The sequence below is a fragment of the Hypanus sabinus genome, chromosome 6 (assembly GCF_030144855.1).
Source record: "Hypanus sabinus isolate sHypSab1 chromosome 6, sHypSab1.hap1, whole genome shotgun sequence".
Taxonomy (NCBI): Eukaryota; Metazoa; Chordata; class Chondrichthyes; order Myliobatiformes; family Dasyatidae; genus Hypanus; species Hypanus sabinus.
Window position 1 is genome coordinate 64,632,990 of NC_082711.1, and position 12,278 is coordinate 64,645,267.

General features: G+C 37.9%; 1 protein-coding gene across 1 annotated transcript in view; it reads right to left on the reverse strand.

The window, feature by feature from the left end:
* Positions 1-12,278, reverse strand: part of dnah5l (dynein, axonemal, heavy chain 5 like) — a 261,395-nt gene that overhangs the window by 205,850 nt on the left and 43,267 nt on the right. The window contains exons 15-22 of the mRNA XM_059972318.1: positions 12,024-12,119; positions 11,767-11,940; positions 11,326-11,415; positions 11,053-11,208; positions 7,120-7,259; positions 5,904-6,055; positions 5,248-5,455; positions 110-197 (exon numbers count right to left, since the gene is read on the reverse strand). Of these exons, the coding sequence (XP_059828301.1) occupies positions 110-197; positions 5,248-5,455; positions 5,904-6,055; positions 7,120-7,259; positions 11,053-11,208; positions 11,326-11,415; positions 11,767-11,940; positions 12,024-12,119 (1,104 nt within the window). The remainder of the gene's footprint in view (positions 1-109; positions 198-5,247; positions 5,456-5,903; positions 6,056-7,119; positions 7,260-11,052; positions 11,209-11,325; positions 11,416-11,766; positions 11,941-12,023; positions 12,120-12,278) is intronic.

Sequence of the window (12,278 nt, forward strand, 5' to 3'; positions counted from 1 at the left end):
AATATGATGTTCAGAGTTTACAGCTCCAAAATACTATGATTTGAAGAATAATGCATACTTAGAACATAAAATAATAGTAGCAGTGCTGGAATAATTCAATGGTAATTACCTCAAGATTGACTTGTTCTGTTGACTTTAGTTTTTGTTTCAATGAGTCCATTAACTGATACATTGAATGTTCTACCTGCTGGCTTTGTCTACATGGAGAAAATCAAACAAATAAGAAATCCCGCATTTCCATTCTATGTTCTTCTCAAAAAGGCAGTAGGTTATTTTAAAGTTAACTCAACCATTTCACGTTTTGTGGACAAAAGGTTAATAGACTTAGATTTGGATAAATAATTACCATTGTGATGTGTAAATCACAAAATTGGATCATATTAGAGATCAGAAGACATATTCTCTTCAGAGCACAGTTCATATTAGTGATCCTAATGACATAATCATTCCTGTACCGCTGTTTCTGCCTCTACTGTTCATTGCACAATTGTTGAACAGTCACAGTACAATTAAGTGCTCGTCATACAATTTAGTGGTGCTTAAGAGTATTTAATGGGGCATTCTGCCAAAACTAAGAGACTTGATTGTTTAGCTTCAGAACTGATTGCAGACTGCTCAGATATCTTCCAACATTATCAGCAAGACAAGTCCACACTAGACCGGATAATTTTGAAAACGCTGGTTTCACGTAAAAGTGTAAGGCATCCGCACCAAGCATTTTTGAAAATACCTCCGTCCACATTAAAACGGGTATTTCGGCGAATCTCCTCCTACTGGGCATGCGCAGGACACATCTACAGAAAACAAGTGACATGTTTGGTGTCGAATCTCGCTGTGAAAGTGTGCATTTGTGCAGTTACAGATGAGAAAAACTTAAAAGGAAATTGCCAAATGATGAAAAGCTGTTGGCTCTCATGCAAGAGGAATTAAAACTAAGAAAAAAACAAATATTGGAGTGTATGGAGGCAACCAACAGGGAGTTCATGGACAGTATGACCCGGCTGACAGTGAACATTGAAAAACTGACTAACTCAGTTGCATTAATAAAGCACCTTGTTAAATGTATAAAATGTGTCTGCATCAGTGTTATCTTGTATTTCCATACAATGTTACATTAGGCTGTTACACATCTATTGTCAAAGAAGTACTGTACTTGCAAAGATAGGTAGAAACATAGAAAATAGGTGCAGGAGTAGGCCATTTTGCCCTTTGAGTCTGCACCGCCGTTCAATATGATCATGGCTGATCATCCAACTCAGAACCCTGTACCTGCCTTCTCTCCATACCCCCTGATCCCTTCAGCCACAAGGGCCATATCTAACTCCCTCTTAAATATAGCCAATGAACTGGCCTCAACTGTTTCCTGTGGCAGAGAATTCCACAGATTCACCACTCTCTGTGTGAAGAAGTTTCTCCTCATCTCGGTCCTAAAAGGGTTCCCCTTCCCCTTCCAAAGTAAACCACCTTCATACAAGCAAGGACAGAAAACAGGAAAAAGTGAGTATACTTATTTATTCAGTAAGTTATGGGTCAAAGTATTTGGTGAGTACATTTTTAACTCTTCTGGCTTCAATCTCATTGCCATCTGATCTGAAATTGTTAGGCTGTGTGGGGGTTGTGTTCAAGAAAACAATGAAATTCCATGCTGCCGCCAGCATCTCTTCCGGCACGTCATGACAGCATTTTTAGAAATCTCTGGTTACCCCATCCATACTACTCTGCACAATCGGCGTTTTCAAATTTAAACACTCTGAAGGGCGTTTTAGAAAAGCTCTGTTTTTGGGGGAGGAATATGCCATTTCAGTGTAGATGGAGGGTCCAAATGAAGAGAAAAAGCTTTGGTTACTGATTTATCCAGTCTAGTATGGACATAGGCTGTCCATTTTCTAGCCTTTCACTGCTAAGATATTCATTTTTTCACTGGGTCAGAAGTGATACAGCTGGCAACATTCCATTGCTGAAGGCAACATTGTCATCATGACTGGCTATGCAGAGTAAGTCAATGATCTCAGCCCTGGGTCCAAGGACATACTCATCCCATGTTCTTCAAGCGTTGATCCTGACTGATAAATAACATGCATGCTAGCTCAGATTTTCCCAGGTTGATTTTACAGAAATGCTGCAAGAAGATTTAAAGAAACTGGTAGAGGGTTAAGAGGGTAGATGTGGAAATATTTCATTCTCACCCGGGGAATTACAAAAATCTGGAAATCACTGCTTAAGTAGATGTTAAAACAAAAATATTATCACATTCAAACATATTTAAATGCATATTTGATATGCATCGTGCTGGAAGGTAAAGTTAGCCTGGATGGGTATTTTTACCTGGCACAAATATGCTTCCATCTATGCCATAAATTTCTCTTTTGATTCTAGGATCTTCAGACCTTTTCTTTCCTGGGCCAGTCTCTCTAAGATGTCAAGATAATCTTGGCCTGAAAAATCCTTATTTAGAGGGATTGACTAGATAGGGTGTGTTTGTTTTCCTTTAAGTGGTGGAGGCTGAAGGGGGCCCAAAGAGAGATATGAAAGGCACAGATAGGGTAGATTGAAAGATATTTTCCCCTATCAAATGTATCTAAAACTATAAATTATTGGCTTAGGGTAAGGAATAATATGTCAGAGTGTATCGGGGAAAGAATTATTTCACTTACAGGGTGGTTGGAATTGGAATATTTTGTGATTGTAGTGGAGGCAGGTACTCTCATGACATATCTCACAAAGAGTATCTTTTCTTACTGACTGCCTAATCATGATTACCAATACAAGGTAGGCCTTTCCATATTACAACCATTAACAGCAATATTTTTATCAATGATCAACTTATTACATATCCCCCACTGTCACTGATCATAATCTACTTCTACATTGTTTGAAACAGTGAGCGCTCTCACAGCTGATGAAGTCACATCCTATGGTGGACTAAGCAGTTCATCTGATCATTACGTAATACCTGCCTCCTCACCATGCATCTCACTGATACGGATTTTGTCTCTTTCAGAAAGCCTGCGCCTTTCCCTGCCAGTTCATTGCCTTCTGTGGTAGCATAGTGTTTGTTGCTGGTATCTAAATGGGAAGAGTACTTATAAATGATGATAGATATCTTAGATTCTTGAGCAAGAAATCATCTGATACTTATTTCAAATTAGCACCTCTAAGAACAGGGCAAGTCTTGTTTTGGTGTACATTTGTGGGTGCAACCTTAATACAATCTCTAATAAGTTTTTTTTGCTGTGCTTTTTATATTTTGGAAGAATGTGCTGGTTTTGAGCACAAAGGTTGAACCATCTAGTCCACATTCCCTGCAAAGGAGGATAGATTGCAAATTATCTTGCAATTCTAGGCATTGTTTGACAGAACCACGTAGTTTAAATAAAACAAAAAGGTAATTACAGTTTAATTTTCTGTTGGCATTAAATGGATAATGCTGGGTAAGTGATAAAACTTTGGCCTTAACAGGATTTGTAAAGGAAAATTTACATTTGTCGCAATTTCTGATAAACCTTCTTTCATATAGAAAGTTTATCATGCCTATACCAGGTCTCCAAAGAAGCTAGCTGATAAATTCCACCATTTTCATCTTTACCCAAAATCTTGTTATCCTCTGCCAAAACCACCAACTTGCCAGCTGCCTCCACCATCCACTGGTTTTATTAGTACCAAAAGTTACTACTGCGTTTGCCTTTACTAACCACCAGCCTGACAGCTCAAAGTAGAAAACATTTACTTTGTTTTTATTGTTGGAAAAATGTATGGAATTCAAAGAGTTATGCTCACACAGCTCTTCACCGTGGCAGCAGCCCACATTATTAAATAAGCTACCAGCTCTTATCTGAGCTTAACAATTTAAGCAATAGCAATGGAGATTTGCATGAGTGAATTGCTAAGGGTAGACTGAGCCTTAATTACTTCCTAAAACCCTCTCTCCGCCTTAAGGTTATTTTTATGTTTGCATTATTATTTCCTCAGATAATTATCAAATGTTTTGAAGCTACTAATATTTCAGTCATTCCCATTGGTAGATGGTTCAAGGAAGGGGACACAGGATACAATATAAAAACAAAAGAAACCTTTTGTTTTACTTGGAGACTGGTTACATTCTGGAGTTCACTGCCTCTAAAGATTGTAGAAAAACAAGTTTACTGTTGCTTATAGTAATCAACAAGGTTCTTTCAAGAATGAATTGCAGGGGTAAAGCCAGGAAGAATGGACAGAATTGCTGTATAAGGAAGTGAAATTGTCTCGATAAGCAATTTCAATCCTATCTCTTTGCCAAAATGCCTGTATGATTCTGTATATTATTGTAAAATTCTATGCTTTCTAACACAATAAGAATATTATTTTCTATATCTGGTAGATATTACTGTAATCAGTACTAAGTTTCATCTTCCAGGCAGTTTTCTAAAGGGAAACCACAGACCAAATATTACAAACTGACTGTGAAATCCGCGATATAATTCAGAAACCTACCTCTGCCAGAAAAAGTGGGATCTCCCAAAGGCCATTCATTTCAATTCTACTTCCCATTCCCATTCCCATTCTCATTCTGACATGACAGTCCATGGCCTCCTCTACTACAGTGATGAGGCCAAACTCAGGATGGAGTAGCAAAACTTTATATTCTTTCTGGGGTAGGCTTCAACCTGATGGCATGAGCACTGATTTTTAGAACTTCCGGTAATGTCCCCTCCCACCTCCCTTTCACCACTCCCACTTCCCTCTCTCATCTTATTTCCTTGCCTGCCCATCACCTCCCTCTGGTGCTCCTCCCCTTTCCCTTTTTTCCATGGCTTTCTGTTATCTCCTATCATATTCCCTCTTCTCCAGCCCTTTATCTCTTTCACCAATCAACGTCCCAGTTCTTTACTTCAGCCGTTGCCTTCTCCCAGATTCATCTATCACCTACTGTCTTTTATTTCTTCCTCCCCTGCCCAAAATTTCTTACTCTGACCTAATCTTTTTTCTCCAGTCCTGATGTGGGGTTTCAGCCCAACAAGTTGACTATTTACTCTTTTCCATAGATGTTGCCTGGCCTGCTGAGTTCTTCCAGTATTGTGTGTGTGTTGCTTTGGTATAATTCAGAAATTTGGTTATTAACTATTTAACGGTTGATTTTGTAAATCTCATTAAAACACATGGTGGAAATTAAAATAATGTTTAGAAATGCAAACATTATGCATTTCTTTTCAAAATTCATTTATATATTACATTTGAGTTTAACTTAATTATATATTAATGAAAACATACATAGATAAAGTTTGTCCAGCTGAGGCAACAATATTTTCAGTCATCTCTAGAAAAGCAGGGACTTCTACTAAATCATCTTCAGGAAGGTCGACCAGGGCAATAAGAGACATTCCATGCAGAACCCTCTCAATCCTGCACTCCAACATGTCAGATACTTGTTTCACCACCTTCCTCAGCTCCGTCAGTGGAAGGTACACATTACCTATAACTAAAAGTGAAAAGACAATGTGTTAGGCAACTTAATAAAACATTACACATTATGTTTTATAACAAAACTTACAACTATATAATATACAAAGTCTGTTCCCCGTACCGATATTTTCTAGCTTGAAATAGGAAATAGTGTTCTAAAATCATCTTATTTTCATGCAGACTTGCTGCTAATTAAAACTCTCACTGAGTGTCTGGACAAGAAAGTCATGCAGCTATAAGTGTCATAAAATCAAGGGGTGGGAGGTACCCAGTAGGAAATATTCCATCATAGAACACATCACAGCATCTGTATGTTAGGCATAAAATCCTGCTGTAAGATCCCAGCTGCTTTCCATAAAACCACTCCGAACATTTTAACCAAACCCCTTTCATCATAACAATACAATTAATTTCAACTCAGTTGCACTCCTAAGTGGTTTTTATACTGGTGAAAACTCTCATACATTTTTCAATGTTTAAGGAGGTCCAAGACAACATAGTTAGTCCAGGGATGAGAGCTTCATCCACTTGGCTAACAAACGGCTTCATCAGTGGTTGAATAGTAGATGGGATGCTGTTCACCACATTTTGATAGTTGCGTAAAAGCTCCTGAATGCTGTAAATAAGCAAAAAAAAACTTATTAAATATAAAACCACATTAAAAGAATCAAGAATAACAGTAAACGGCAATGAAATTTTTCGCCAGTTCTAGTAAATTCACATTATAATTTCATAGAATGGCTGGAAACTGTAGACATGTTTTATTTTATCTTATCAAAGTAATTCTCCAGCAATCTGATGTAAGATTGAAACAAAATTTATCTCCATTTTTTCTCTTTCAATGCACATCGAGATTTGTGTATTTCTCCTTCTGGTCCAATGGCACCCAATGCACATTTCGACAACATTCTGGCAGCGCTTTAATTTTGTATTCAAGGACTGCATACTGTGCATACTGTGTCCACAATGAAGCAGGCCTACAATGGAAAGCTGCAGTCTACATTGCCATGTTAAAAGCCACCATATTTACCCAGTTTGTCGCCATGGAACAAGTAGCTTGTAGATAGATCATCAAGGTATTTTTATGTTCATTCCCATTAACAGCCTTAATTGTTCTGCCTTTTCTATCTCCACTCAAACATCTGCTGCTCCTTTCCTATGTAATCCTGCTTCCACCTACCTGATCCCCAAACCCTTAATCCCACAACCAAACATGTACAATTCCAGCCCTTCTCTACCTCTCCCACACCCACCAATTCCACCATCATTGGAATGCCATCAAATTGTAAGTCCATTTCTGCCTGCTGCCAATGCCTTATCCCCAAATGTTGATACTCCATTCAACCTCTGATGCTCCATCTACAAATTTTCCCATACCATCCCCACCCGCACCTGGGCCCAATACTCTCTGTTTGTTGCCCACCTCATCTTCCTTCCCCATCCCAATTCCATTATGAACCATTGTCCACCTAATTTCCTTCACTAATTCCACAATGACGGAGCTGAGGGATGGAAGACCTTCATACAATGTTTCCAGTGTAAACTCTATTATATATCAGTGATAATAAATCTGATTCTGATTCAAACATTCAGGATGCTTTGAGCCCATTGTATGACAGAATTTTTCTGCCCCAATGCAAATATTGAAAAATTAACCTTGAATTTAATGGAAATACTAACCTTAAATAATGGTGCTTAATTTCTGCCTCTTTTAACCATAGGTTGAGAGCTCCTTGTGGCACTTCAAGCCCCATTTTATACAAGTACTTTGCTTCAGAAAGTAACTCAATCAGGGCAGGATCGAAGTTCACTAAGACTTCCTAGTTGGGAAAATCAAGACAATGTCAAAAACAGAAATAGTTCAGTAAAATAAAAGAAATGGAATACATTATTAATTAATAATACATATAATTCATGTTAGGCATCCAATTATGCACTTCAATAGCCCATATATCTGTTAAGTTTTCAGTTTCATTGTTAGCTATTAGTTGGTTAGAGAAAGCTGATATTCCAAACTATTGCCTACTGCAGTGAGATTTTACCATCAGAAATATCATCCCCTGCTCTCATTCAGTATTTTGATGGGACATTTCTCTCAGCAACTCTAGGTTTACTCTTCCACCTCCAACAAATTCATTTCTTTTCACAGCGCACTCCATTAGAGATACCGCTCCTCTTCCAGGAACCTGAATAGCTCTTCCATGTGAAGCAGCAATTTATTTGCAGTTCTTACAATCTAGTTCATTACATTCTGTGTTTACAATGTGGTCTTCTCCTCATTGGAGAAAGCAAACTAAACCCACTATCTAGAGACAAACAGTCCAGCTACCTGTCACTTTAATTCTCCATCCCATTCCCATTCACATTCCCACTCTGGCTTCTATGCATCTGCCCTCCTACTTCAGTTCCAATCAGGAGCAACCCAAGAAGAAGAAAGTACCTCATCTTCAGTCTTGGCATTTTGCAGCCATCAGGACTCAATAATGAAATCAACAATTGTGGAAAACCAAATTTTCTTGTTTGTGTCAGCATTGTCCCTTCTGATGTAAGGTCATCCATCCTTAATATTAATTTAGTTTCACAAATCAATAAAATACACATGAAGTCTAATTCAGTGTGAGCTGCAAGATTTCTTTACAGATAAGGTAGAAAATACAATTTCTGAATTTAGAAATACAAATGATTACAGTTAATTGGGCCATCAGTTAATAAACAGTAAGACAATTCAGAACTAATTTATTCACTGTAGTTTTACTGGAGATGCCAGAAACAGCCGGGAGTGAAAATGAAACAATATCAATACTTCAACAAGTTAGAAACTAAGAAGAGCGTGCAGGTATCAACGATCATCATGAATGTTACTATGAAAATGAAGATTTGGAGGATGCGATTGTTGAAAGCATTGTTTGAAGGCAGTCCATTATCTGCATGAGGTGTCAGCATTTATTTTGTTCATATACAGTCAATCAAAAGAACACGGCAATGTACACTGGATTAATTCCTCATCAATAACTATTGGAAACTAATACACAGTTTTATAATACAGTAGTACTCTTGGTGGTGTACTAATTTGTTCTATATTTCATTTAAATACATAATTTTTTACTCAGTTAACAGTAGTTTGTCTGTTTGCATACTTCTTTAAACTTCCATGACACCTATTCTAATTGGGGCAGTCATTTAATTGGGCCAAAATGTATTGATGCTTATGTGTCCCAATTAACCAAAATCCACTGTACTGGTTCATGTAATTCCACGAAAGTCAGGAAACAAATGTGAATTTCATTTGTAACAAAAAATAATGCTTTCTGATTTGAATAGCAAAATGTATTGACTTTTTGCATAAATTCTTATAAATGGAAACAATTAGCTTCTCTATTCTAAGTTGCATATTAGAAAATGAAACATAGAGCTTAGACCATATATGTCAAACTCAAGGCCCGCGGGCCAAATCCGGCCCGTGGTGGAATTATCTTTGGCCCGCAAGATAATATCTAATTACTATTAAAGCTGGCCCCAGTAATCGAAGCGCCAATGGCGTATGATATGGCTAATGCTGAGTTTATTCAGGTACCAGGTTTTCAGGGGTTTTAGTGTTTATTCGGTTTCCCTGGTTTATTTCCTGATTGTCATTAATGAATAAATTTTTTTTCTATTAGAGCTGGCCCGCCGGTATATTGCATGCACCACTAATACTACAAATCCCACAATGCACTGCCAGTGCATTGCTCGCGCTTGCCTTACTCTCTCATCATCATCCTTATGGCGCTAGTCACGTGTGGTCAACTTTCAGCTATCCCTCACCCCAAAAATGGCTGAACGAAAGGTGGACTTTGAAAACAGGGGTTTTCAAGGCAGGTGGGAGGCGGAGTATATGTTCACAGATATAAAGGGCAAACCTGTTTGTCCTGTGTGCGGAGACGGTGTGGCTGTAATTAAAGAATATAACGTAAGACGACACTATGAAACGAAACACCACGACAAATACAAGCATCTGGACAAGAAACAGAAGCCCGCGATGTGCGGTCAAAAGAGTGGATTGGTGGGCAGGATCCGGGAGAAGATATGGGAGGAAAACGGCGCAGGTGAGCTGACAGCTTATCACTGCATCATACACCAGGAATCGTTGTGTGGCAAAGCCTTGAAAATGGAACATATAATGAGCACCATAACACGAGCAGTTAACTTCATAAGAGCCAAAGGTTTAAATCACCGTGAGTTCAAGTCGTTTCTGGAGGAATATAATGATTTGCCCTATCACACAGAGATGCGATGGTTAAGCCAAGGAAAAGTGCTGAAAAGATGTTTCGAGTTGCGTGAGGAGATCTGTCAGTTCATGGAAAGCAAAGGGAAAGACACAACAGAGCTCAGGGATAAAAAGTTGCTTTGTGAAATGGCATTTCTGTGTGACATCACGAGCCATCTCAATGCACTCAACCTGCAGCTTCAGGGGCGGGGTCATGTGATCACAGACATTTACGCTGCAGTGAGGGCTTTTAAAACCAAGCTGTGCCTGTGGGAGACGCAGATGCAGCAAGAAAACTTGAGCCATTTTCCGTGTTGCCAAACTATGAAAGAGCAGGTTTCTACTGGAGTGTTCCCACATGCAAAGTTTGCTGAGAAACTTAGCATACTTGGTGCCGACTTCACTCGGCGATTTGTCGACTTTGAAGCCCAAAAAAGCAGGTTTGAACTGCTCAGTAATCCATTTGCAGCTGACGTGGAAAGCGCACCAACCAACATACAAATGGAGCTGATTGAACTCCAATGTAGTGACACACTCAAGGCAAAGTATGACTCGGTGGGCGCTGCACAGTTTCCACGTTTCATTCCCGACACAATGCCCCAGCTGCGTACCCAAGCTGCTTAAATGCTCTCTATGTTTGGCAGCACATGTCTGTGTGAACAACTGTTCTCTTTGATGAAGATAAACAAAACATCACACAGGAGTCGTCTTTCTGATGAACACCTTCACTCAATTCTGAGGATTTCCTCAGCTCAGAGCTTGACTCCAAACATTGATGAACTTGCATCCAAGATGAGATGCCAAGTATCTGGCTTAGACTAGTGTGAATCACAGACTGTTGGCCTGTGGAAAAATGTTTTCATTAGAAATTACTCCAGAAAAGCTGCAGATAAAGCCATAAGAAATAAATGCAACTGATTTTTTATTTATTTAATGTTCAATGTTGTTTTTGTAGGCAATAACCTAAGCTTTGTTAGTTCCAGGTTAATATGTGTAATAAATTCATTTCAATAAGTTTTGCAATAAACGCTGAACCAGTCCAGCCCTCGACTTGTACCGATTTTTTAATTTTGGCCCACTGTGTATTTGAGTTTGACACCCCTGGCTTAGACTATAGAACATGTAGAATATATAACATACAGAACTAAAGCACAAGAGTAAGCTCCATTTTGAAGAAAAACAGGACAAAAGAATTAACTTGTATTAATTCTGCATTAATACAATATTAATAACTGCATTAATTTGATTTTCTCCATTATTATAAAATTTCGAGAATGTACTGTATGCTTTAGGTGTAATCAAACACTAGATGCAGTTGATTGACTTATTCCATAATTTATAAATAATGAGTAAACACATGTTGTAACCTTAGTCTCAGGATGTCGCACAATTAGTGAAGCCTGAAGTCCATTTCGAGCTATGTCAACAGCTCGGCACCAACCCCTGTGATACAGCATCTCAAACTCCAGAAGAACAGCTGCCATTTTGTTGTAATTCTTTATAACTTTTTTCATTTCAGGGCTCTAAGAATATAAAAAGAGACTAAAATAAGTTTTGCTATGTAGTCTTAAATTGCGAGGATTTTTGTACTCAGTCCAATAAATTGCTTTCAAATCAGGAAACTATACATATAGAACTACCTTCAAAATTTCAGTGTTATTTTTCAGAAACTTCATGGGAATGTCTATTTTTCTGAATAGCTGTCGGGCCCACATAATCTTCCCAGATACCTGACAACCAGAAAATATTTTTAAAATATTAATAAAATCAATGATTATGCATTTAAAAATTAAAAGAAAAACATATAGATTCATTTACATAGCACCTATCATGACTTCAGAATTTCCTAAACATTAGTAAATTACTTTATAATGTAATGACCCTATGATCAAATATCCCTTTCTATGAAAAATAGAAACTTCCATGGTTTGGATCATATCTAAAATTCTAAAGAATGTTCAAATACGATCATCTTTAAATCACTTAATGATTTTATTTTAAGGATTTTTAAGGAAAAATTGGAACTATATATAACAATAATAAACTGGATTTGAAAAAATGTAATTAAAAAGGAAATTTACAGGTGGAATGTTACGAGGTACAGGTGGATTTTCTCTTTGTTTCTGATAGATCTTCCGCACTAGGTCTAAATCTCGCGCAAAACGCTGCAGGACAATTAGATACTTGTCTGTTAGTTCCAGTTGTGATCCAGCAATACATTCAAACTTTCCCAGTAACTCAAGCAAGCGTTCTATCTGGAAGAGATTTCAGGAAAATGGTGAAGACGATAGATTTGTTTCAGTGGCAGATTTGAATGCTGGTGTTTTATATTACTTACAGTTATGGATCGTTCAAACCAAGAATCCATGAAAATCTGCATTGACTGGTACAGTCCTTCCATCTGGAGTTTGAATTCCTGATAATCATTGTCAAACTGGAAAGTAACATGGAGAGATTTAATTATAACAAGAGACTACCAGAATTCTTAAAAGAATGTATATAATGGATTAAGCTGTATAGTAATGTTTCTGGAACACCTTCTTCCCCTCCCTGATCAGATTTCTGAATAGACAATAAACCCACGAACTCAACC